This window comes from Centruroides sculpturatus, unplaced genomic scaffold (assembly GCF_000671375.1).
Source record: "Centruroides sculpturatus isolate CEXI.00-Female unplaced genomic scaffold, Cexi_2.0 scaffold2207, whole genome shotgun sequence".
NCBI lineage: Eukaryota > Metazoa > Arthropoda > Arachnida > Scorpiones > Buthidae > Centruroides > Centruroides sculpturatus.
The window spans coordinates 39,920-62,545 of NW_019386977.1; the positions used below are offsets into that span (position 1 = coordinate 39,920).

Genomic DNA, 22,626 nt, shown 5'->3' on the forward strand with positions numbered 1-22,626 from the left:
TAGTTCAAAAACTGTGCAAGTAATTAATGAAAGCTTGTATTTAAAATTTTTAAATTACTAACAGCAAGAAAAAAATTGAATTATCAAAAACTATGTTTTTATAAATTGAACTTTTGAGAATAAAATTAGGCAATAGATTTCTTGAAAGCTTTCATTTTGATATTTGCTATTTTCTTTAATGCTCTAAATTTTATATCTTACTATTTAAAAGTTTAAGTTTTGTTTTTATAGCTTAAATATTGACATCTAATATAATTTTACTATATTAAATTATAATTTGTTATATAAATACCAAATTCCCAATTATCCATGTGTGGAATTATCTGTGCATTGTCAAAATAGTAGAATTACTGTAAAATGACAAAGTATCTTAAACAACATTCAGCTTTTCTGCTTATGCTTAACTGTAAGAGATGAAAGTGAAATGAGTTATTATCCCTGGAATATTATTTTACAGTAGGCAAAATTGGTGCTAAAAACACAATTTGAAAAATATCCTACCAGTACTAAAATATAGTAATTTGGAAAAAATGTAAGAATTATACATAGAAATGATATTTTTGAAATATACATTTTATGTTTATTGATTAAATATACATTTCAGCATATGAAATTTGGGATTCATACTTGCACGGAATTGTGCTATATATATATAATATAGTTCATTTAAAATCTCTGAATAGTTTATTTTTTTAATAGTTTAGAGGGCTATTTTGGATTATCTGTGTTTTTCAGTTTAACATGCATACCTGTGTACTAATAGCATGGATAATTGGGAGTTTGATGTATGTAATTACTTCTGAATAAAGGAAAAAATTACAGAAAATAGAATTAAATATTAATTAGGATGATAAATATTCCTATTAGAAAAACATATAATTATTAAGACAAAATAATTTTGCTATTTTNAATTATGGTAATTTATTAGAATAGGTTAGGTTAGGTTAGAACGTGCGTCCCCACTGTTTCCTTTTGTTTGCTGGAATCAGAGATGAGCCGCCATGACGGCATACGTATCTGGACTTTAACCAGCTTCTTTATAGACCTATATGAAAGTCACTCCTGTAACCGGACAGCCTGGACCACTTCTTCATAATGAAAAAGTTAATAAAAATGTAGGAAAAATAATTTACAGGTAACCCCCGTATAACACGGTAGTTATGTTCCAAAAAATTGCCGTGTTATGTGAAACAAAGAACTAGTACGAAAAGGAGGGTTAGGTTCCAAAAATTAAAAAACATGCTACTATANGTTTTTCAGTCACTTCCAACAACAAAAATAAATATAAAGATGGCTATAAATAAAGATAAGCAATTTCATTCATATCATCCATATTGAATTTTAATTACTTTTTCGCCTACTAGAGTGTACCTTGATTTCTGTATGCGAAATCTTACAACAGAATGTAGAAAATTGAAACTATACAAAATATGAAATTATTGGTGATTTCTGTTTTTATTTTCTTCTAAAAACTTTATACCTGTGGAGTTGTCACTTAACTGCAATTTATTTATAATTTGGTCTATTCAGATACATTAAGCCAGATTTAAGTTCTTGCAAGTAGCACTTGTTGCTTGTGACAAAATGATATCATTTTGACATGTCCTCTTATGTTGGAGTTTATGAAAATAGAAATAGCTACTAAATACTGTATATTAGTCTTTACAATAGAATATGAAGTTTATTGTTGCATTCTTTTCAATTACATTGATAAATGCAATGAGTGCAAGATTTTTTTTTTGTTTTAAGAGAGGGAAGTTGAGGCATTGATTATATATGTCGACTTTTGTTAGTGTTATTAGTGGCATATGAATTTGTTTTTATAACTCTACTTACTAATTATCTGTCTAAAATATCAAAATATTTGCAGAATCTTTTGAAATAATTTCTTCAATGTCATTTCTGCATTACACTCAAGTAGTAACTCCACTGGTGGTCTGTGAACTATTGACAACATAATTAAAAGGGGAGATAGTTTGCCAAAAGTACATTATTGTATACAGCAGGGGAGGGGTCAAAAGTAGTTCAAAAACTGTGCAAGTAATTAATGAAAGCTTGTATTTAAAATTTTTAAATTACTAACAGCAAGAAAAAAATTGAATTATCAAAAACTATGTTTTTATAAATTGAACTTTTGAGAATAAAATTAGGCAATAGATTTCTTGAAAGCTTTCATTTTGATATTTGCTATTTTCTTTAATGCTCTAAATTTTATATCTTACTATTTAAAAGTTTAAGTTTTGTTTTTATAGCTTAAATATTGACATCTAATATAATTTTACTATATTAAATTATAATTTGTTATATAAATACCAAATTCCCAATTATCCATGTGTGGAATTATCTGTGCATTGTCAAAATAGTAGAATTACTGTAAAATGACAAAGTATCTTAAACAACATTCAGCTTTTCTGCTTATGCTTAACTGTAAGAGATGAAAGTGAAATGAGTTATTATCCCTGGAATATTATTTTACAGTAGGCAAAATTGGTGCTAAAAACACAATTTGAAAAATATCCTACCAGTACTAAAATATAGTAATTTGGAAAAAATGTAAGAATTATACATAGAAATGATATTTTTGAAATATACATTTTATGTTTATTGATTAAATATACATTTCAGCATATGAAATTTGGGATTCATACTTGCACGGAATTGTGCTATATATATATAATATAGTTCATTTAAAATCTCTGAATAGTTTATTTTTTTAATAGTTTAGAGGGCTATTTTGGATTATCTGTGTTTTTCAGTTTAACATGCATACCTGTGTACTAATAGCATGGATAATTGGGAGTTTGATGTATGTAATTACTTCTGAATAAAGGAAAAAATTACAGAAAATAGAATTAAATATTAATTAGGATGATAAATATTCCTATTAGAAAAACATATAATTATTAAGACAAAATAATTTTGCTATTTTATATTAAATATATTCTGAGTTTAAATAATAATATTTCTTTTCATTAAAACTTACAGTAGTGTCTTTATATTATTATATATTTTCAGAAAAAAGTTTTGAAAAAATCTTTTACTTCATATCAGAAATGTTAGAAGGACTTGTTGCTTGGTTTTTAAACACTTATGTAGGTGAATATGTGGAAAATCTTAATACAGATCAACTTTCAATTGGTCTTCTTCAAGGTATGTAAAAAATAATGTAATTTCTTTATTATTGATACATTAAATAATTTCTAAAATAAGGCAAATAAAGAAAATTTAATAAATAGAAATGATTGCTGGATTACATCAAGCTATATTATTGCTATTAGCTACTAATTAAATTTCAAGTAATTTCACTTAAAATTTAATTAGTAGTTAATAGCAGTAATATCATTCAATGTAATTTGGCAATTGTTTGGCTTTAATCCAAAAATCAGGTTTGTAGACATTTATATTTATTTAATATTTTAACAAAATTATAAATTGTGCAATAATTTTATGTTACAAATCAATTTGCAATTTTAAATATGTACTTCTGTACATAGAATCAGATTTATCATAACTAAATATAAAAATTTGATAAATATATATCAATGCCAAGCTTTAGCTGATAAGATATCTGTATAATTAAATAATTTAAAAGATAACAGTATAATTAGATTTTAAACTTTTAAACAAGATAGAGTTTCATGATGAGTATGATAAATTTCATAGTGAAAATAATTGTCAGTGGGACTTCTAACAAAAAGTGACAAAAAAAATTAGTAGCTTAAAACAAAAAAATTAATGATTAGATTGCAAATAATGCAAGATAAAAATTTGCTGATTACTTTTTATAAATTTGAAATTTACAGTTAAAACATATTTTCAACATGATTGCAATTGAAAGTCATCATGAATATAGTTGTCAATGAGCTTAACAGTTTTTACATAAAGCAAATTTATTATAAAAATATTATAATTTAGATCAGACAAAATTTGAAGGTGGAAGATATAATTTAATAGTGTAAAAGTGAGAAGTTTAAATAAAAAAATAGTAGTTTCTTCAATGAACAGGTTGCTTGTGAATAAAATGGAGTATAGTTGCTTCTAAAACTTTAATTTATAGCTGTTAATATATTTATTAGTATACTGAAATTTTATGGATATAGCTCTCAATGGCATAAACTGACATAAAATTGCTAAAATGGAAATAAAATCTTTGCATAACCTATCCCACTGTGTATCCCATCCTTCTGCAACAGCCATTGAAAGCTTGGCACTTACTTGTATGAAGTTTAGAAAGTACCATCTGAAAACATTAAAACTTTGTTTTTCTGTTTCTTCTAATTTAATTGTCTGTCTGAATTTTTGTAAAATACTACACACTAAGATTTAAACTGTGTGTTTGGAATCTTTTAACATTAAAAGAAAATTGTAGTTTTGAGTATTATATGAGTCGTTCGCAGGCCAAATCGATTAACTCCATTTGTAAATCGTTACTATTTTTACATTTTTCACGTAACTAATTTTATATATTGTTACATTAAAGCTATACTTTAATATAACGGTATATAAGGATACATTCTACAATGTTTATTTAAATTTAAAGTTTAAAAGTAATTTTAAAAATAATTTATATTATCAATTTTTATACTTTTTGTTTTATGGAGTTAATCGATTTGGCAAGTGAGCGGCTCATATATGACCTACCTGAAGATAACATTTTTGAAATATCAAAAATACTTGCTTGTAGTTAAAAACTTTTCAAGTAAATAACTTTAATGCTGAAAGACAGTTTAGTTTATTCTCATAGTCATAACAATTATTATTTGTTATGACTATGAGAATAAACTACACTGTCTTTCAGCATTAAAGTTATTTTACTTTTCTGTGTCTGAAATGCAATTAAATATTATTATTATTAATTGAGAAGAGTGGGACAGAAGTGGCCATATTTATATTGCTTTCGACTATACAAATTCACCTTGTTAAAAAAAGACGTAAGGTATATGTGGCCTTTTTAGATCTAGAAAAAGCATTCAACTCTATTTCTGTGGATAAGTTATGTGCGAAATTGGAAGACTATGGAGCAGACTCAACATTTACAAGTGTAATAGGGTCTTTGTTTGGTCAGTACATTATTACAATTAAAAGTGGTCTAATTACTTACCCTTTGTTCGAGATATGTGGCGGTTTACTACAAGGTGATCCGTTATCACCCTATTTATTCAACTTTATGATCCATGACTTAGATAATCAATTTATGAAGGAAAAGGATGGTATTATTATTAAGGACAATTTGATAGTACATTCGATACAATACGCCGACGATGTGGTATTGATTTCACCGACAAAAATAGGTCTTCAAAGAAAATTAAATTTAACTGAGAGATACTTTTCGAAGATGGGATTGAAGATCAACCCGAATAAGACCCATATTGTTGTGTTTCGAAAGGGAGGTAAGCTGGCGAGGAAAGATCATGACTTTTATTTGTTGAGCGAAAAATTGAAAGTAACTGAGGAAGTATTATATTTGGGGGTTCTTATTACCTCAACGTTGTCTTTTGGAAAACACATTCAGTGGATGAAGACCAAAGCATATAGAATAATTAATAATTTAATTAGTTTATTTGTTAAAATGAAAACAAATTCTATTCAAATGCAGTTTCGACTGTTTTCAGCGCTGGTTATCAACTCTATTTGCTATGCTCTCCCATTATGGGGTCTGGACTGGTTATCTTACTTTGAAAAAATTCAATTACAATTTATAAGAAAAATTTACGGATTAGACAAAGCAGTGCCGGGATATGCGATTCGCCATGATACTAATAGAATGTTATTAGAGCCTTACTTGGTAATTAGGATCATGAAATTTCTGAAGAGACTGTTAACTAGTGAGAATATACAGGTTAATACAATACTAAAAGTTTTAAAAACCTTGGCAGAGAACAAAAAGAACTATCAAAACAACTGGTATAACAAACTTAGGATCAAATTAGCAAGTTATGGTTTGTCTCATTTATTATTTAACAGTTCAGAAACAGACTGGAATTACGGAATTTCTTTATTGGTGGAGAATATGTATAATAATTCAATTGTTCGTGAGATGAAAAATTTACAGGAGTCAAAATTTCACCCATGGTATATAGTTAATCTAAATTTCCCTCCAGCAAGTAATTATATTCATTATAAAATACCATTTGGGATGAAAAGATTTTATATGCAGATCAGATTAAACAGTTTTTATATCATAGTTGAAGGAAATTATTTGGACATTAGGAATAAACAATGTAAGCTATGTAATGACCAAATTTCGGTGTATCATATAATTAGTTTGTGCAAAGGTTGTTCTAAATTTAGAGAACAGACTGGTATTTCTACATTGTCAGCCATCAAATCTATGCAAGAATTCTATCAAAAAATATTTCAGATGGGTCCAACTATGATTATCAGAATTTATCAGTTCATTGTTAAATATATAAAAACGGTGGAGAGCCTTAAGGAATGATATATATATTTAATTTTGTTGTTGTTCTAATTTTTGTTTAATATTATAATAGAATGATTAAATTTAAGAATAGAAGAAATTTACATAATAATTATTTATTGTCAGAAGATATTATATATTTACTAATATTTGTAACCCAATGCACCCCTTGTAACTGGAATCTTTTCCAAATTACGTTAATAAACTTGAATTGAATTGAATTGAATATTTGCATGTGTTGTTATAATAAATATAAACACTTTGTATGATTAATTATTACATTAATGTTTATTATACATTTTAAAGAATTTGTATATAAATAATCTTAATTTCTAAGCCAAAATACTAATTATTTTTTTCTAATTTAATATATTGTTATAATGATCATAAATAAAAAATAGACTATATATTTGTTTTTATTCTGAACTCTGTATTGTTTATAAAATTGAAAAATAAACTGATAATAATTATTAATTGCTAAGAATGTTTAGGACAAAAGTAAAACTGAATTTTACAATATTACACTTGTATTTCAAATTTATCTTATTTAAATTTGTAATAATTTTTTCTGTTTTGTAATGTTTAAAAACATTAAATTTTAAATAATATTTAATTTGGTATTGAATAGTTTTTTTATATTCATGACTTGTAAAATATAATTTTTACATTTTCTAGGAGAAGTAGAATTAGAAAACTTGCCCTTGAAGAAAGATGCATTAAAATATTTAGGGCTTCCAATTGAAATTGTAGCAGGTATGCTTTATTTTTGTGTCAAAAGTTAATAATAATGATGTGTATATTAAAATTTTGTTAAATTTTTAAAGGAGAATGAAAAGTCAAGGTTTTAAAATGAATTTGATTTGAGATTTTAATTGGAATTAACTGGCATTTTAAATTAAATTAAAACAAAAAAAACAGTTTTTTTTGTACCCCAGAGTCATAAAGAAGATTTTAAAATGAACTTTATGTTTGGAATATACAAATCAAGGAGAAATATTAACAAAAGGAGTTTATGAAGAGCATATATTGCAGTTTATAGTTAGTTACATAATACCATTTTATATGGTAATTAGTAATAATGAAATAAATTTTTATGAATTAAAGTATTTTAATAAACAGAAATTTCTGAATTCTGTTTTTGAGAGCCAGAGAAAAGTTGGACTCTTAAATATTGAATGTTAATCTTTTAAGTAATTACTTCTCTAATTTTATGAGTAAAGTAATTAAAAACAATTTAAATAGTTTGCAGTTTATAGTTAGTTACATAATACCATTTTATATGGTAATTAGTAATAATGAAATAAATTTTTATGAATTAAAGTATTTTAATAAACAGAAATTTCTGAATTCTGTTTTTGAGAGCCAGAGAAAAGTTGGACTCTTAAATATTGAATGTTAATCTTTTAAGTAATTACTTCTCTAATTTTATGAGTAAAGTAATTAAAAACAATTTAAATAGTTTAATTTATTGTAAATTTGAAACAAGTTACTGTTTATGTAACTATAAATTTAATTTTCATCAAAAATGAAAAAGGATAAAATTTTTTAAAATATTTACCAGATAGCAAATAATAATACAATGAAGTTCATTAAAATTAAATCTTGGCCGATGGTATTTACATTAAAATATATATATATAAAATTTATCAAAGCTACAAAATTGTCTTCATGTTCCATCATTAAAAACATCAGTGACATCCAAAAACAATTTTCAGTTACAAAAATAATACAATTTTCTAATCCAGTTAGTATGATGTAAGTTTGAACTCATTTGAATTGATTCATAATATCCTATAGAGTTGAAACTGAAAACTGTGATTATTTTGAAACATATAAAAAAAATTGGGAGTAAAAATTGAAAAAATTTAAAGTTAATATTTTACAAGAAATATTTAATAGATAATATTAAAATACATATGTATATTTTTAATTTAAATAGGATTTATAGGAAAAATTCGTCTTCATATTCCAATCTACAGATTGAGAAGTGAACCTTGGGTAATAAACATTGAAGGTCTTTATCTGGTAGCTGGTAAAGTATCAAATAATGAAGTAAGTGTTAATTAATAAAGAAAAAATTATGATAATATAAAAATAGACATAATGTTTTTCTTTTTCTACTAAAATAACTAAGCTCTGAAGCCTTTGAGCTTAATTATGCTATATTATAAATAGTAATAGTGTAAATACTATGTTAAAAAATATTATTATCTAAAGGATTTACTTATCTTTATTACAATTTTTCAATGGTTTACAGACATATTTAATACTAAATTTTAAGAATAAATATTGTATAGCTAACTTGAAAATTTTATTGCATATTGAATTTGATATTATAGTGCTTATAATATAACATGTTAACTTCAGAGAATAGAATACAGTGAAACCTTGTTATTTTGAAACTCAAAGGACCAAAACAATTACTTTAAATCTGGATTTGAACCACCTTGAGTTTGAGATTACATTGTGTGATCTGATGAAAACAAGCTCTATTAATGGCTAAAGCTATAAGTACACATTCTATTGTGAATACACATGTGTATTTAATGGTCTTTAGAATTATTGAAACAATAGATTTTTGTGAAAAATGTCAAAAATAATTAAATGCTAAACAGATTTCTTCCATAAAAATAAAAAATAAAATTTTTTTTTCATTGGCAACATGTACAATGTCTGAATGACCTTTAATGGATATCCAGTAAATCAACAATGTATAATTGGCAAAACCAAAACTGTCACTTGGGTGTGGAAACTTTCTTATAAACACATAATATGATGGAAGATTATGAATTAAATGATATTTTTGCAGGTCACAGGACTAGATAATGACTTTGAATTTCATTGTATGCATATTTTGAATTATCTGAACTAAAATATATGCAAAATTCTATTCTCTTTGCCAGAGACTAGACTAGACTTCAAATTATGTGATGCTTTGAATTATCTGATATCGAAATAATGAGGATTTATTGTATATTAATTTATAATTAATCATTTTTCATTCATAGCAATTTAAAATTATAAATTTGCTTCTTAAAACATTTTAAATTTCAGTATAATGAAGAAAAGGAAGAACAAGCAGCCCAAACCAGAAAATTATCACGTTTAGATGTTTTAGAAGCAAAATGGAAGGTATTTAGTTATATTTATGAATTAAATTTATCAAAATTAGTTATTTTGATAAAAGTATCTATATTAACTACTTTCTGAAAACAGATGTTCAGGAGTAATTTTCTTCTATTAACACATTGACTGACTGCCAACTAAGAGTTAATTCAAACATATAGGCAATGGTTTCTTTTAGAATGCCTCCTATGAGTTAACAATGCTTTTGAGCTCAAAAGCATTGTTAACTCATAGGAGCATTCTAAAAGAACTCGTAGCTCAAAAGCATTGTTAAAACATTCTTAAAACATTTTAAGAAGCAATGTTTCTTAAAACATTTTAAGAAACATTGCTTCTTAAAATGTTTTAAGAAGCAATGTTTTAGTTACCTGATAATGATCATCAGTTTTGGTGTCGTTTTCAGTCATGCTAATATCAATGTTTATATCATTCCAATTGTCATTCTAGTTGATGCACTAATTTTATTCATGTCAACATTTACTGTGGCAGCCTCATTGAGTTCATTGAGAATAGCAATGGAATCTGCCATTCTCTCTATATTCATCATGCAATTGCCATACATAGTGTCCAGTGACAAAAAGTGCTTTATGAACTATGAACTTTGCAAAGCACTTTCAGGTTTCACTTTATTCTGTGCACTCCTAATCTGGTTTAGGGGATTAGCAACATTGATGGTATTAACCAATTTGCTAAAACTAGTGGAAGCAATGGTTGCAGTTTTGCATTTGAAAGTATTTGGAAGTTTAATTGAATTTTGTTATTAACTAGTTTGTAGAGTTGTGTGGTTTTTGTCCAATTTCCCAACCATAGAACACATTAGTTTCTTATAATAATAGATCTTGAATGTGTGAGTGACACTTTGATCCACTGGCTACAAATTTCATGTTGTTTTTGATGTCACGGTGGATGGAAAGAACTTTATCTCCAAATTTGATAGGTTCTCCATACAATGACACAGACTCTTGTCTGGAAAAAGTAAAATGTTTTAGTTTTGCTATTATATTTTTTAAAATCGTTTAGTCTTTTGTAAATAATAACTTATATTTTACAATTCAAATAGCCAATTGGCAATTGAATTGTAAAATTAAAGTTGTGGAAAATTTTTGGGATTAAACTATAGTATATAAAATACTGGGTGATTATACTTAAAGTACCTCTATTTAATTCTATATGGAAGGATAAGTAGCAATCCAAATTTAACAAATGTTTGTATACTGAGTTGCTCTGCTGAATTTTTTCTCTGCAGAAAAGATTTCTGCAGAGAAAAAAATTGTTTTCAAACTCACCACCATGGGACTTGTGGCATTGTGACCAAATATGTATGTATGTATATATACATATATACATAATGCACACATGCTATGCTCAGTTTTTGTGTATAAAACTGTCTAATGCATGTGAAATACAATTCATGGTTACTGCAGGCCAGCAGGGATGCTTATAACTGTGCCTCAATGCACCTTTCACAAAATTGTTTAATGAAAACAATGCCAATATTGTAAGTGCACTTTGAGAGTTACAATACTTTAAGAAATTGTGCCAAAGTTTTTTGCCACTTGCAATGCCAAACATCTCATAGTGGTGTTTTGGAACTATCCCAATTTAGCTTTGAAACTAAATTTTTTTTGCATATCCAGAAACATCAACATACAAAATTTGATTGAATTTGGACTGCTACGTACGTCTCTGGAGGGGTATTTTAATTATGATCACCTTGTAGATCATAACCACATCTTACATGCTCTGCACGTAAGATATGGTTATGATAAGATCCCTGAAAATTTCAAAACAAAATGAAACAAAATTTTTATCTGTATATAAAGATCCTGATGGATATTATTTTTATTTTAAATTCAGGTTAGACAGTTTAAATAAAGAATGCCATATATACATACAAATATATTAAAATTGTATTTATGATTTTAATATATTTGTTTTTGTCCCTCTCTAAGAGTGGAGACAAAATATCTTAATTGTGATGATGTCACAATAAATAATTTATTAGTGGGATTAGTTTGGTTTATTTGTTTACACTCACAAACATTTGAGTGATCTGTCAAAAGGGATCATCCTGGAAAAACTTATGGGAAGCTGGACCCTATTTAGGGGTTACTTATGTGAAGAAAACCCAGAAAACTCCACATGGTCATGTTGCTGACCATGCCCGAACCCATGACTACCAGTGTTTGGTGGTTCTATGCACTTAGCTACTGGAGGGCATTTGTTAGAATTAAGAAAGTACTGTTTAGAAATAAAAAAAAACCTAAGTCATTAGATGTGGGAAATTAAATACTTGTAGACTTTTCAAAGGGTAACACTTTCGATTCTATGCACACTAATGCTATATGTTACCTGTCTCAGTAATGATATAGTGTGTCTGTTTTGTACTATATTATTGTCACAATAATTAAGTGAATATAATATATATATATATATATATGTTACCGCTAAAGCTCGAAATCCGTTAATGTGCGCATTACCTAGCTAATCTGCAGATTAACTAGGGTGATCCGTTAAAGCTGCGAAAATTATTCCATTTCTCAAATTACCTAGGTAATGTTCAGATTATCTAGGTAATCTGCAAATTACCTACTAGGCACTCGGTAAAGTGAAAATAAGATTNGCTATAAACAAAAAATTGTAGGATTACTTACCGAGTATGCACCATTCGACAACCCCATTGCTAAAGCTTGTTTTCGTCGTGAAGCAGCACACCAAACCACAGCCGATTTCTGACAACTTATTTTTCTGCGAAACTTCGTTGAACTTCGGAGACATCATTAATATAAATAATTTTAATCGCCGTTGAATAAGAAATGTTTCTTTCACAAGAAATGTATAAAATTACAGTACTGTATTAGACTTATGGTACCTAACTTACATACTGTACAGACGATAGTTAGCGTAAAAATCTCCGTAGCATGGCGCCACGCTAGACGGTGGAAATTATATATTTAATTATAACAAAGTTACAATAAGTTAATATATAATTATATATACAGTACCTAATTTATATATAATTAATATATAATTATATGTACAGTACCTAATTTATATATAATTTATATAATACTGTCCAGACGATAGAAATCTCTCCGTAGCGTGGCGCTACAGACGGCGGGAAAGTAGTTCGGCTGCCCGATGACGTTTAACGTAATTATAGGGGGTTTTTTACTGTTTTTTATGGATACCGTCACAATTTTTTTGCAGTTTTATAGGAATCGTAATTATTGGGACCGTAATTATAGGGGAGTCGACTGTATACATATACATATATACTAGCTGTTACCCGTGACTTAGTACATGCAGATTTTGTGAGCAAACCCCATTTATAATCAGTATTTCAACAACCATAGTAATTGTTATATAACACCTACTGCTGAGAATAATGATAATTGCCGAGAATCAAACAAACTATTTTCAATTTGATCAATTTTCTGGAATGTATACAATCGTTCTATAATCAAACCAGTATGCAATAACAAATTTGAATTTAAAACAGTTCGAACATTTGGTTAAAAAATCGAAATATGTAAAATATTTATAACAATGTCTGAAATGTTATCAATTTAATACACCTAAATACTCAATGAAGACAAAAAATTGCATCTAAAATAGTACAGTAGAAGCTGTTCTTCAGGTTAAGCCTTAATCCTCTCCCTCTCCCCTGTGGGGGAATTTTGAAAAATCCCTTCTTAGTGTGCGTTTTTATGATGTACCCTGTGTACAAAATTTTACCTCTAGGTTCAGCGGTTTGCTCTGGGCGATGATGAATCAATTAGTCAATCACTCAGTCAGTCAATCAATCACTCAGGACAAGTAATTTTATATATTTAGATATATAGATAACATTTTTCTTAACATATAGATAACATATTCTTTCATTTATTATAATATATTAAAATTTTTAAAATATTTGTGTATATGATAAATTTTCTATGTTTTCAGGCTGAGTTTGAAAGACAAGATGAATCATCATCATATTATGCACATTCTTATTTATCATGGCTATCATACGGAACATCATTGATGTCAAATATCATAGAAAATTTACAGGTATGAAATTTATATAGATGTTTAAATTATATATATTAAATTATAATTAAGTGCATTATGTTAATATCATTAAGGATGATATTAATGTAATACAGTTAAATCTCTGAACACTGGCCACTGATGGGAACATAAAAACTTGTTGTTTGGAGTTCATTTTTTATGCATTTAAAAAAAAATCTGAAAAAAATGGCCACTGTTTATAAGTGGCTGTTGTTGGAGGTTCAGTCAGTTATATAAGAATACTGCTGATATTTATTTTTTAGATGTAATACTTTTATAAGTATATGTAAACATGTTCAGTGATTGGATTCTGCCAAGAAAACTTTAAGATCATCATATATATTTTCATAGTTAATGAAAAGTACAGTACATGCAGTTTTCAAAATACTGTATATTTATATAATGCAAATAAAATACATAGAAATAATCAATATAAGTTACAAAATAAATTTTTAACAGAAACTTTATTTTGCTATTGCAGAAATTTTCAAGGTTACTAGCGTGAATTCAATATATTTTAATTTAAGTTATAATAAAATCACAATGAGATTTTTTGTATTTTGCTTTTTCTGACAAATTAAACTTTTTTATACAGTGGGTGATTGGATAACGAATATAATCCATTCCAAGACTTTGTTCATTATCTGAATTGTTCGTTAATTAACTGATTATCAATTTACCATAGGATTTTATGGGAATTTGATTAATTCGTTCCTGAGACTCTAAAAAATAAAAAAAATGTATACTTTTTTACTACATTTATTTATATGTAATAGTCAAAATACGTAGTCTTGCAGTCTTGTCTTTTTATTACTCATGTTTTTCCATTTGTGGTGGTTAAAGAATCTGTCCAATGTCGATTGCTTTTCTCTTTTCTTCAGGATTTTTGGAAGAAATTAATAGTATTGTAATTGTAGAGATCCCCAACCCCATTAACCTTATTCTGGTTTGGATGCCACTTGGATGATCGTTGTTCCGACATCCTCCCACTTCTTCAAGAGATCTTTAGTAGCAGATGTTAACATTGGTCCTCTTTCATCTTCCTCATTTTCAAAACAAAACACATCTTGCAAAGTTTCTTGGTATTCTTCATTTGAGAGTTTTTGGAGTTCTGTTGTCAGATCAGTTTCAGGTTCCATTATGAGCTCTAAAATGCTCTTTGTTTTTCAGATGTGATTTTCATTACTCCATTTAGCAGCTTGAGACTTCTTGATATATCTTTCATAGTTAAGATTGTGTCTACTGTAGAGCTGTTCAAGCCATACTGCCTAGCAACATCAGACATTTTGTGCCCACTTTCTACCTTGGCTATTATCTCTTACTTGGTTTCTATAGTGAGTGCAGTTCTTGACACTCATCATTTTTAAGCTCCATAATATTATCAGTTTCTTTTTTAAATAAAAAGTTCAGAAAAGCACTTACAAAAATTCAGAGAACAGAAATCAACTAGCCCACGAAAAATTATTTAAATGTAAGGCCTGAATGAAATTTGAAATTTAGTATTAAAACATTAACGAATATCCAATGGGACAGTTAAACTTTCACCTTTCGTAAATAAACCCTGATGCAAAACTTAACAGTGCTCATCAAACAGTCTCACGAAGACTATAAAAAATTATTTGTCAGGAAGGTAAACAAAAAGCTGGAATTACAAGGGAGAGTTTCAAAATTCGGAGGAATACTATTTGATCAGTATCGGGTTGAGCATCGATGTTGTCGTCTCTTGTGTTCCAAAAGGTTTTGAATTGTTACCTGAAGACAAGGAAAAATCAGTTGGTATTCGTTATTTTCTGTTCCTTTTTTTTATGTTTGTTCGGTAAAGTGTTCGTTGTTCAATCATAAAAATCTTTCGCGAAAGTGTTTGTTATTCAATTTGTTCACTATCTGAACTGTTCGTTAACTGATCACCTACTGTATTATCAAATAACTTGAAAATTTATATCTACATTTACTGTTAATAGAACTTGGTTAAAAATGTAAAATGTGATTTATTTATAAAATTCAACACAAAATTCAAAATAATATTATTTAACTGGATAATTTATTTATTTCTCCTGATTTACATTTAAAATTTACATATTGACAATTCTTTTGATACATTAATTTGTACTGTAAGTCTAGCTCTTCAGTATACTATGTATTCTGTTTAAAGTTTTCATATCTGCTACATTTGATTTGTTTCTTTATGACCCGTACTCTCTACCATATTCATTTTGTTAAACAAATCTGAAATATAAAATGTAAATCTCTGCTTATGTTTTTCACTTCTGTTTTGTTTCCCTAATGTATTAAACAGTACATCATTACATAGTTTAATATTAGGTTGTTCGGAAAGTAAGTTTGTTTTTTTTACCACTAGACAGATTAATCGTATTTTTCCCACCAATTTCATTCTAAACTGTATTATCTATATATATATTTTGACAGCAAGCATTTTAAGGCTTATTTGTAAAAAATTTTGTTTGATTCTGTGCAATTGTTTATTTTTTGTGTCCCATCAAACATGGAAGATCGAAAGCACCATTTTTGGCATATTTTGCTTTTTTATTACCAAAAAATCAAAATGCTGTTCAAGCAAAGAAAAAATTGGGTACATGTATGGAGAAGATGTATTGACAGAACAACAGTTCCAAAACTGGTTTACAAAATTTCGTTCTGGCAATTTCAATATTGAAGATGCACCACATTCTGGATGGCCACTTGAAGCCAATGAAAACAAAATAAAGACACTGATTGAAGCAAACTGCCAAATAACAACACATGAAATCACTAAGAGATTAAATTTGTCAAATTGAACCGTTTATGATTACTTGAAACAAATTGGTTTTGTTTCAAAACTCGATATATGGGTTCCATATGTTCTTAAAGAGAGAAGCTCTTTTTGGTGGGATTTTAAGGACATTTTTTTGGAGCTTTTACCAGACAATTTAACAATTAATTTGAAAGTGTACTGCCATCAAGTAAACAAATTGTGTAATATCATCAAACAGAAAAGGCAGCCAGAATTGATAAACAAAACAGGGGTAGTGTTTTACCATGATAATGTGAAATTTCACACAAGCTTGGTAACTCGTCAGAAACTGTTATAACTTAGATGGGACGTGCTATCACACCAACCATATTTGCCAGATCGAGCACACTCAGATTATTACTTGTTCCGGTCTATACAAATTTTTTTTAACTGTAAGACATTTACTTGAAATGACAATGTCAAAAATCACTTGGATCAGTTTTTTGTAAGCAACGATCAAAACTTTTATGAATGTGAAATCATGCTACTACCAGAAATGATGACAACAGGTATTTGACCAAATTGGTTGATATATAATTCAATAAAATATTTATTTATTATAAAAATATTGTTTTTTTTTTTTTCACAGAAAAAAAACGAGCTTACTTTCTGAACAACCCAATACAATAAAATTTGCTGTTGCTTTCTTGAATTTCTTTAGATGAAATATATACTTATTAAATATAATGCTTTTTTTTTATAGTTAAATATAAAAGACATTCACATACGTTATGAGGACAGTTTCTCTCAGGGTAATACTTCATTTGCTTGTGGAATTGTTATACAACAATTATCTGCTCAGAGTACTGATGAGTATTGGGTAAGTTTATTATAATTAAGTATAATTACTAAATTGTTATATTAAAATTATTTTTGAATAGTTCTGAATATTAGTATTCTTTATATATATATAGAATTCACTCTATATATGTAATGCACCTTATATTTGATGCAAAGTTGTGCCACTAGTGAACAAAGGAGAATAAGCTCTGAAGTTTTGAAAATTGTTTCACTTACACTTTATGTTGAATGGTTACCCAGAAAAAAAATATTTTGCATGATTTATTAAACTACCTTTGTAGTATAATTCAGGATTGGTTTTCTATATAATTTATATTCTGGGGTCTGGGTTTTTATATTTAAGACTTTTTCTTTAAAGTTACAGTTATGCCTCATATAATGTACTTAATCTGTTTCAGGTGAATGTTCGTTAAGTGAAAAGTTCGTTATACGAAACGCATTTTCCCATAGAAATACATGTTAAAACGTATAATTCGTTCCACAGCATAAAATAACCATACTGTACCATAAAAAAAATGAAAATGGAGCAGTCACCAATTATGCCGGTAGTCAGATGTTGTGAGGAGGAGGTGGAGGAACACTTTATTCACACATTCATACAGATACAGACTTTTTACACATTGCAGCAGGTCTCTTTTTATTGTTTTTTAATCATGGTCAGATTCAGGAGAGGCTACTGGAGCTTGCAGGGTCAACTCCTCTTGTTCCATCCTTTGTTTTTTGCCAGCTGGCTTCTTGAAAAACATGTCCAAGGTGGTCTGTTTCTCTCTCTTTTTCAACAACTCTCGGAAATGACGGGCAATGGTGTCATTGTAGAGATCATTAATGCTGTTGGCCTCAACTGTATTTGAATAATGAGTAATTGGTAAACTCCCGAACCTCTCCCCATTTGACAAAGAAGTTTTTTTTGTCAACTTTCACTCCTGATGATTTCTTGCTTTGTTTCAATTGAAATCAACCTTTCTGTTTTTTAGAAGCCATGATTTGCACAACACTTGAATAAATGTAAATACCCTGCACTGAGGTGATGTATTGTACGTAATAAACAAGGGAGCAAGCCGAATCCCAACGGGAGCTCGGTACTTCAGATATACTAATAATATATTCTAGTAATACTAATACAGTAGAACCTCCATTATCCGGATTTTCGATTATCCGGATTGTTCAAAATAAACAAAAATTTTGTGAATTTGCTGATTTGCACTTGGCGAATTACGACACTCTTTATGTACGTGATGGAACGCATAACTTTTTTTGTTTCAACAACGTCTCACCCATCACAGTGGTCGTAAACGCTTAAATATATTTTACGTAATAATAAAAATATAACTTGACATACGTATTTATAAATAATTTATATTCAAATTACATCATTTCTATGACCAAGGGCGGCGTAAGGCATGGACGACGTGGGCCACCGCCTATGCCTCGCGGTCCGAAGGGCCTCGCGCCTCGAAGGTTTATGCATTACTTAAAAGCCGCGAACGCGACGAAAAAATTTTACTCGTCATAAAACGATAAATAGTTTGTCAAATTTTTATTCATAAAAATGCAGTTTCAACTGCTTTTTATTTTATAAAATCCGTCTTCTTGCGCCACCAGAGGGCCTTTTAAACAATAGGTAGTCTGTTAGCGTTGGTCAGTAGTAGTCCAAATTCAATACGAACGTTTGTTTCTTGAAAATTTGATCACGATTTAAATACAGTATTTACTTTTAATATTACCGATATGTCATCGAAAAGAAAACGTGTTGTATTATCATTAAAAGACAAATTAAAGTATTTGTTTCGATTATCCGGATTTTTCCTTATCCGGACTACCTTCATCCCCAATTAGTCTGGATAATTGAGGTTCTACTGTATATTATAAAAATAGAAGATTATCATTGGCAACGGCAAAAGAGTGGAAACATCATTCGCACTTGTTCGCAGAAAGTCCATTGTTTGCCTAATGTAACTGCCGAATGGAAAGTCCATTGTTCGCAGCCAGTCTGTTGCTCGAGTCACGTAACGGCCAAACAGAAAGTCCGTTGTTCGAGGCATACGTTATACGAGGCACCACTGTACTAATAAATTTCCATTGTTACTGTGGTTTGAAAATCACACTTTGTAATTTTGTTTATATAACTGTGATATGTTCTTTAATTTTTATTTGAAAATGCAAAAATTATGTTTTATGATTTACAAGACTATTAATAATAAGAAAGGACTAATTTGTAAAAATTTTTTATTTTAAAGTTGACAAATAAAAGAAATTTAAATTCTTGAAATATTTGAATTAATTTAATAATTTATTTTCATTTTTAGATACCAAAGTTTGTCATAAAAGATAAAGTTAATGTCATGTGCAAATTATTAGAAATTGGTGGACTTGGTATTTATTGGAACACTGATGTAGAATTAATAGGACATCTTCCAATACATGAATTGACAGTATGTATAAAGTTATTTATAATTTGATATTGGATTAAAAAATTAAATATTATTAAACAGAAGTTGAGATTATTTATATAGTTTAATATTCAAAAAGTAATGTATTATAATGAGTTATTACATTTTAAATAAATGAAGCTAAGATTTCAATTAGATTTGGTAATTTTAAACATTACTGTCATAAACAGATTGTGGAACAAACATAAGATAATGTTAAAAATGGCACAAAGACACATTAACATTTGTGTTGCCATTGAATATATTATCAATGCTGTCAAACCTCAAACTATTCACTTATTTCATTAAGTCTGATGTTGTAGAAAGTGAAGAAATTCATGTTAATGATAACACTCAAACAAGCTGATAATTAGTTCTATATGCTAACAAACATCATCACTGATATTAATTGTTCATATGAAGACTTTATTTATGCTGTTAATTTTATGACAGATTCCTCTGAAATATTAACTGATTGAAAAATACAAAAAATTTAAGAAAACACTGATTTTGATCATAAACTTCTCATAAGTGACAATAGAGAAAGAAACTAGTAATGACATTGCTGCTAATCTGACTTTATGCAAAGCAATAAGAGCTTATAAAATACTGTTAAAGTTTTTTGACTAAAAAATATGAACATTTTACAATGCACATAAAGAAATTTTTGAAATTTGTAAAAGTTAAACACAATCATGTATAATCAGCTTTTTTAATAAAACTTTATTGTCAACTTAAAACACAAGTGAAAGCTTATTAGAACAAAAACTTCATTATAATGAACTAGTTCTTCTGCCATAAAAGGTTCATTTTGTTGAGGATTCACTATATATACTTTTATTATTATTATGGATTTTTTGAGTTATACTCTGTTGACACCAGTGGCTATGTACTATGCCAGACCAGAGTCAAGGCATAGTAACCAAAACAAGACAAAAATTAAATAAGTGTGTCAGTGTATGTGTCGGTATTCAGTAATTTCCTAACAATATGACATGTATTCAATATAGCGGCCTTCTGTAGTGTAATGTGTGTATTTCTATTCAATTGTAATGTTCCCAGACTTTTGTGTAGTGTGTGTGTGTGGTATAACACCTGTACAGGAGAGAACAACAGGTGTAATAAGCACCCTTTCCATCCTCCACAGATGCCTTATTTCCTGGGCGAGTTCTGTGTACTTGTTATTTTTTTCAGTGCATGTGTTTTGTACATTGTGAGTGTTTGGAATGGCTATGTCTATAATGTATGTGATTTTATTGTGTTTGTCAATGAGTGTGATGTCTGGTCTGTTGTGGTNATCGTTAAAAATTAGAAAATTAAGCCTCGTTTAAATACTGGCTCCCTTTCATGGTCGAATGAGTGTTGCCAGCTAAAACACGTAAAAATAATATTAAAGTAGCCCAGACATAGCCAAATATTGTAGCGTCACATCACTAGCGGACATTTGAATTTGCCGACTAGAACACGGTCGGTTAACCGAGGTGACGGTTAATCGAGGGTCAGATAATCGATGCTCTACTGTATTAGTTTAAAAGATTTTTAAGTTATTATTGATATTGATGAAATATTGGTAAATTGAATAAGAAATTTTATTTATTTTAGTTATTAAAGGTAAGTCAGGAAGGAGACTATGTTGGTAGAGCTATATAATAAAATTTTACACTTACTCTCTTGTTGTTTGATCAATTCTGCACTTGTGTTGTCACACTGTATGTTTTGTATTCTATAGCATCTATTTCTTAGTTATAATGTTTATGTAAATTATTATTTTTGATATATTTATCAGAGATAACAGCAATTACAATATTTTAAGAATTATACATCAATTATAAATTAGTCTCTCTATAAATAGTTAATTATTGATATTTAATTTTNATACATTATTAGTATAGTATATTAGTATATCGCTATTAACCTACTTCGCGTTGAATTTTCCTCCATGTTAAGCCTATCAAATTTTTTTAAAAAATAATAATCATCGCTATTGTATTGTTAAAAATTAGAAAATTAAGCCTCGTTTAAATACTGGCTCCCTTTCATCGTCGAGCCAGTGTTGCCAGCTAAAACATGTAAAGTACTATTAAAGTAGCCAAGACATAGCCAAATATTGTAGCGCCACATCACCAGCGGACATTTGAATTTGCCGACTAGAATGGTCGGTTAACCGATGTGACGGTTAATCGGGGGTCGGATACTTGATGCTCTACTATATATGTATGTTAGATTTCAGTAGAATTAATACATAAGTATTTAAGCAATTTCTAATTGTCAAAATATTTAGTTTTTACTTTTATAATCCACGAAAACCTTTTTGTACAAGTGTTATGTTCTTAACTACTCCACAAACGCTTTCAACCTCCACCGAGGTCTGCTTCAGGTGGTGACTGACTGTCGTAACCCTCCATAACCGATCACATCTGACCCCTGAAGGACTGGGAGATTTATAAAGCTAACTGTTGGGGCACCTGCATCAACAACAAAGATGGTGAAATGATCGCACGGGCGTCGAGGTATTTGTTCGAGGAATTCGAACAGGAACAGGGACAGAGGGGTGAAACCTGATGCGCATGATTATTTACATCTCTGGCAACATCGTTATGACGGTCAGGAAGAAACATGGTCAGTCACCACCTGAAGCAGACCTCGGTGGAGGTCGAAAGTGTTTGTGGAGTAGTTAAGAACATAACACTTGTACAGAAAGGTTTTCGTGGATTATTATTACTCAACAAAGTGTTAAGTTGTTGGAAGTCATTTTGTTTTACTTTTATTTCATTATTTCTTCAGTAATATTAATTAGCATTAATCCTACAAGTTTCAGTTATATTTATGAAATGTATTGAAATGTAGCTGACATTTAATAGAAAAAATATAATTCTTGAGTTGTATTTATTAAAAATATTTTCATATACAGTAAATTGTTTTAACATTATCTGAAATAAATGCAAAATTGTATTACATACAGTATCTTGTTTTTTTCAATTTCCTCCATGTTTGACTTTATAAGA

The 22,626-nt window shown here is 28.5% G+C and overlaps 1 protein-coding gene across 1 annotated transcript; it reads left to right on the plus strand.

Annotated features, from left to right (window-relative positions):
• Positions 1 to 3,016: 3,016 nt before the first annotated feature.
• LOC111616012 (vacuolar protein sorting-associated protein 13D-like) lies at positions 3,017 to 21,232 on the plus strand (the record flags this gene model as incomplete). The annotated part of the gene is made up of 8 exons (XM_023357450.1): positions 3,017 to 3,150; positions 7,094 to 7,171; positions 8,358 to 8,470; positions 9,473 to 9,550; positions 13,493 to 13,600; positions 17,095 to 17,211; positions 19,499 to 19,624; positions 21,224 to 21,232. Coding segments are annotated over exons 1-8 (726 nt in total), but the record flags the coding sequence as incomplete, so codon positions are not given.
• Between the last annotated feature and the right edge of the window lie 1,394 nt (positions 21,233 to 22,626).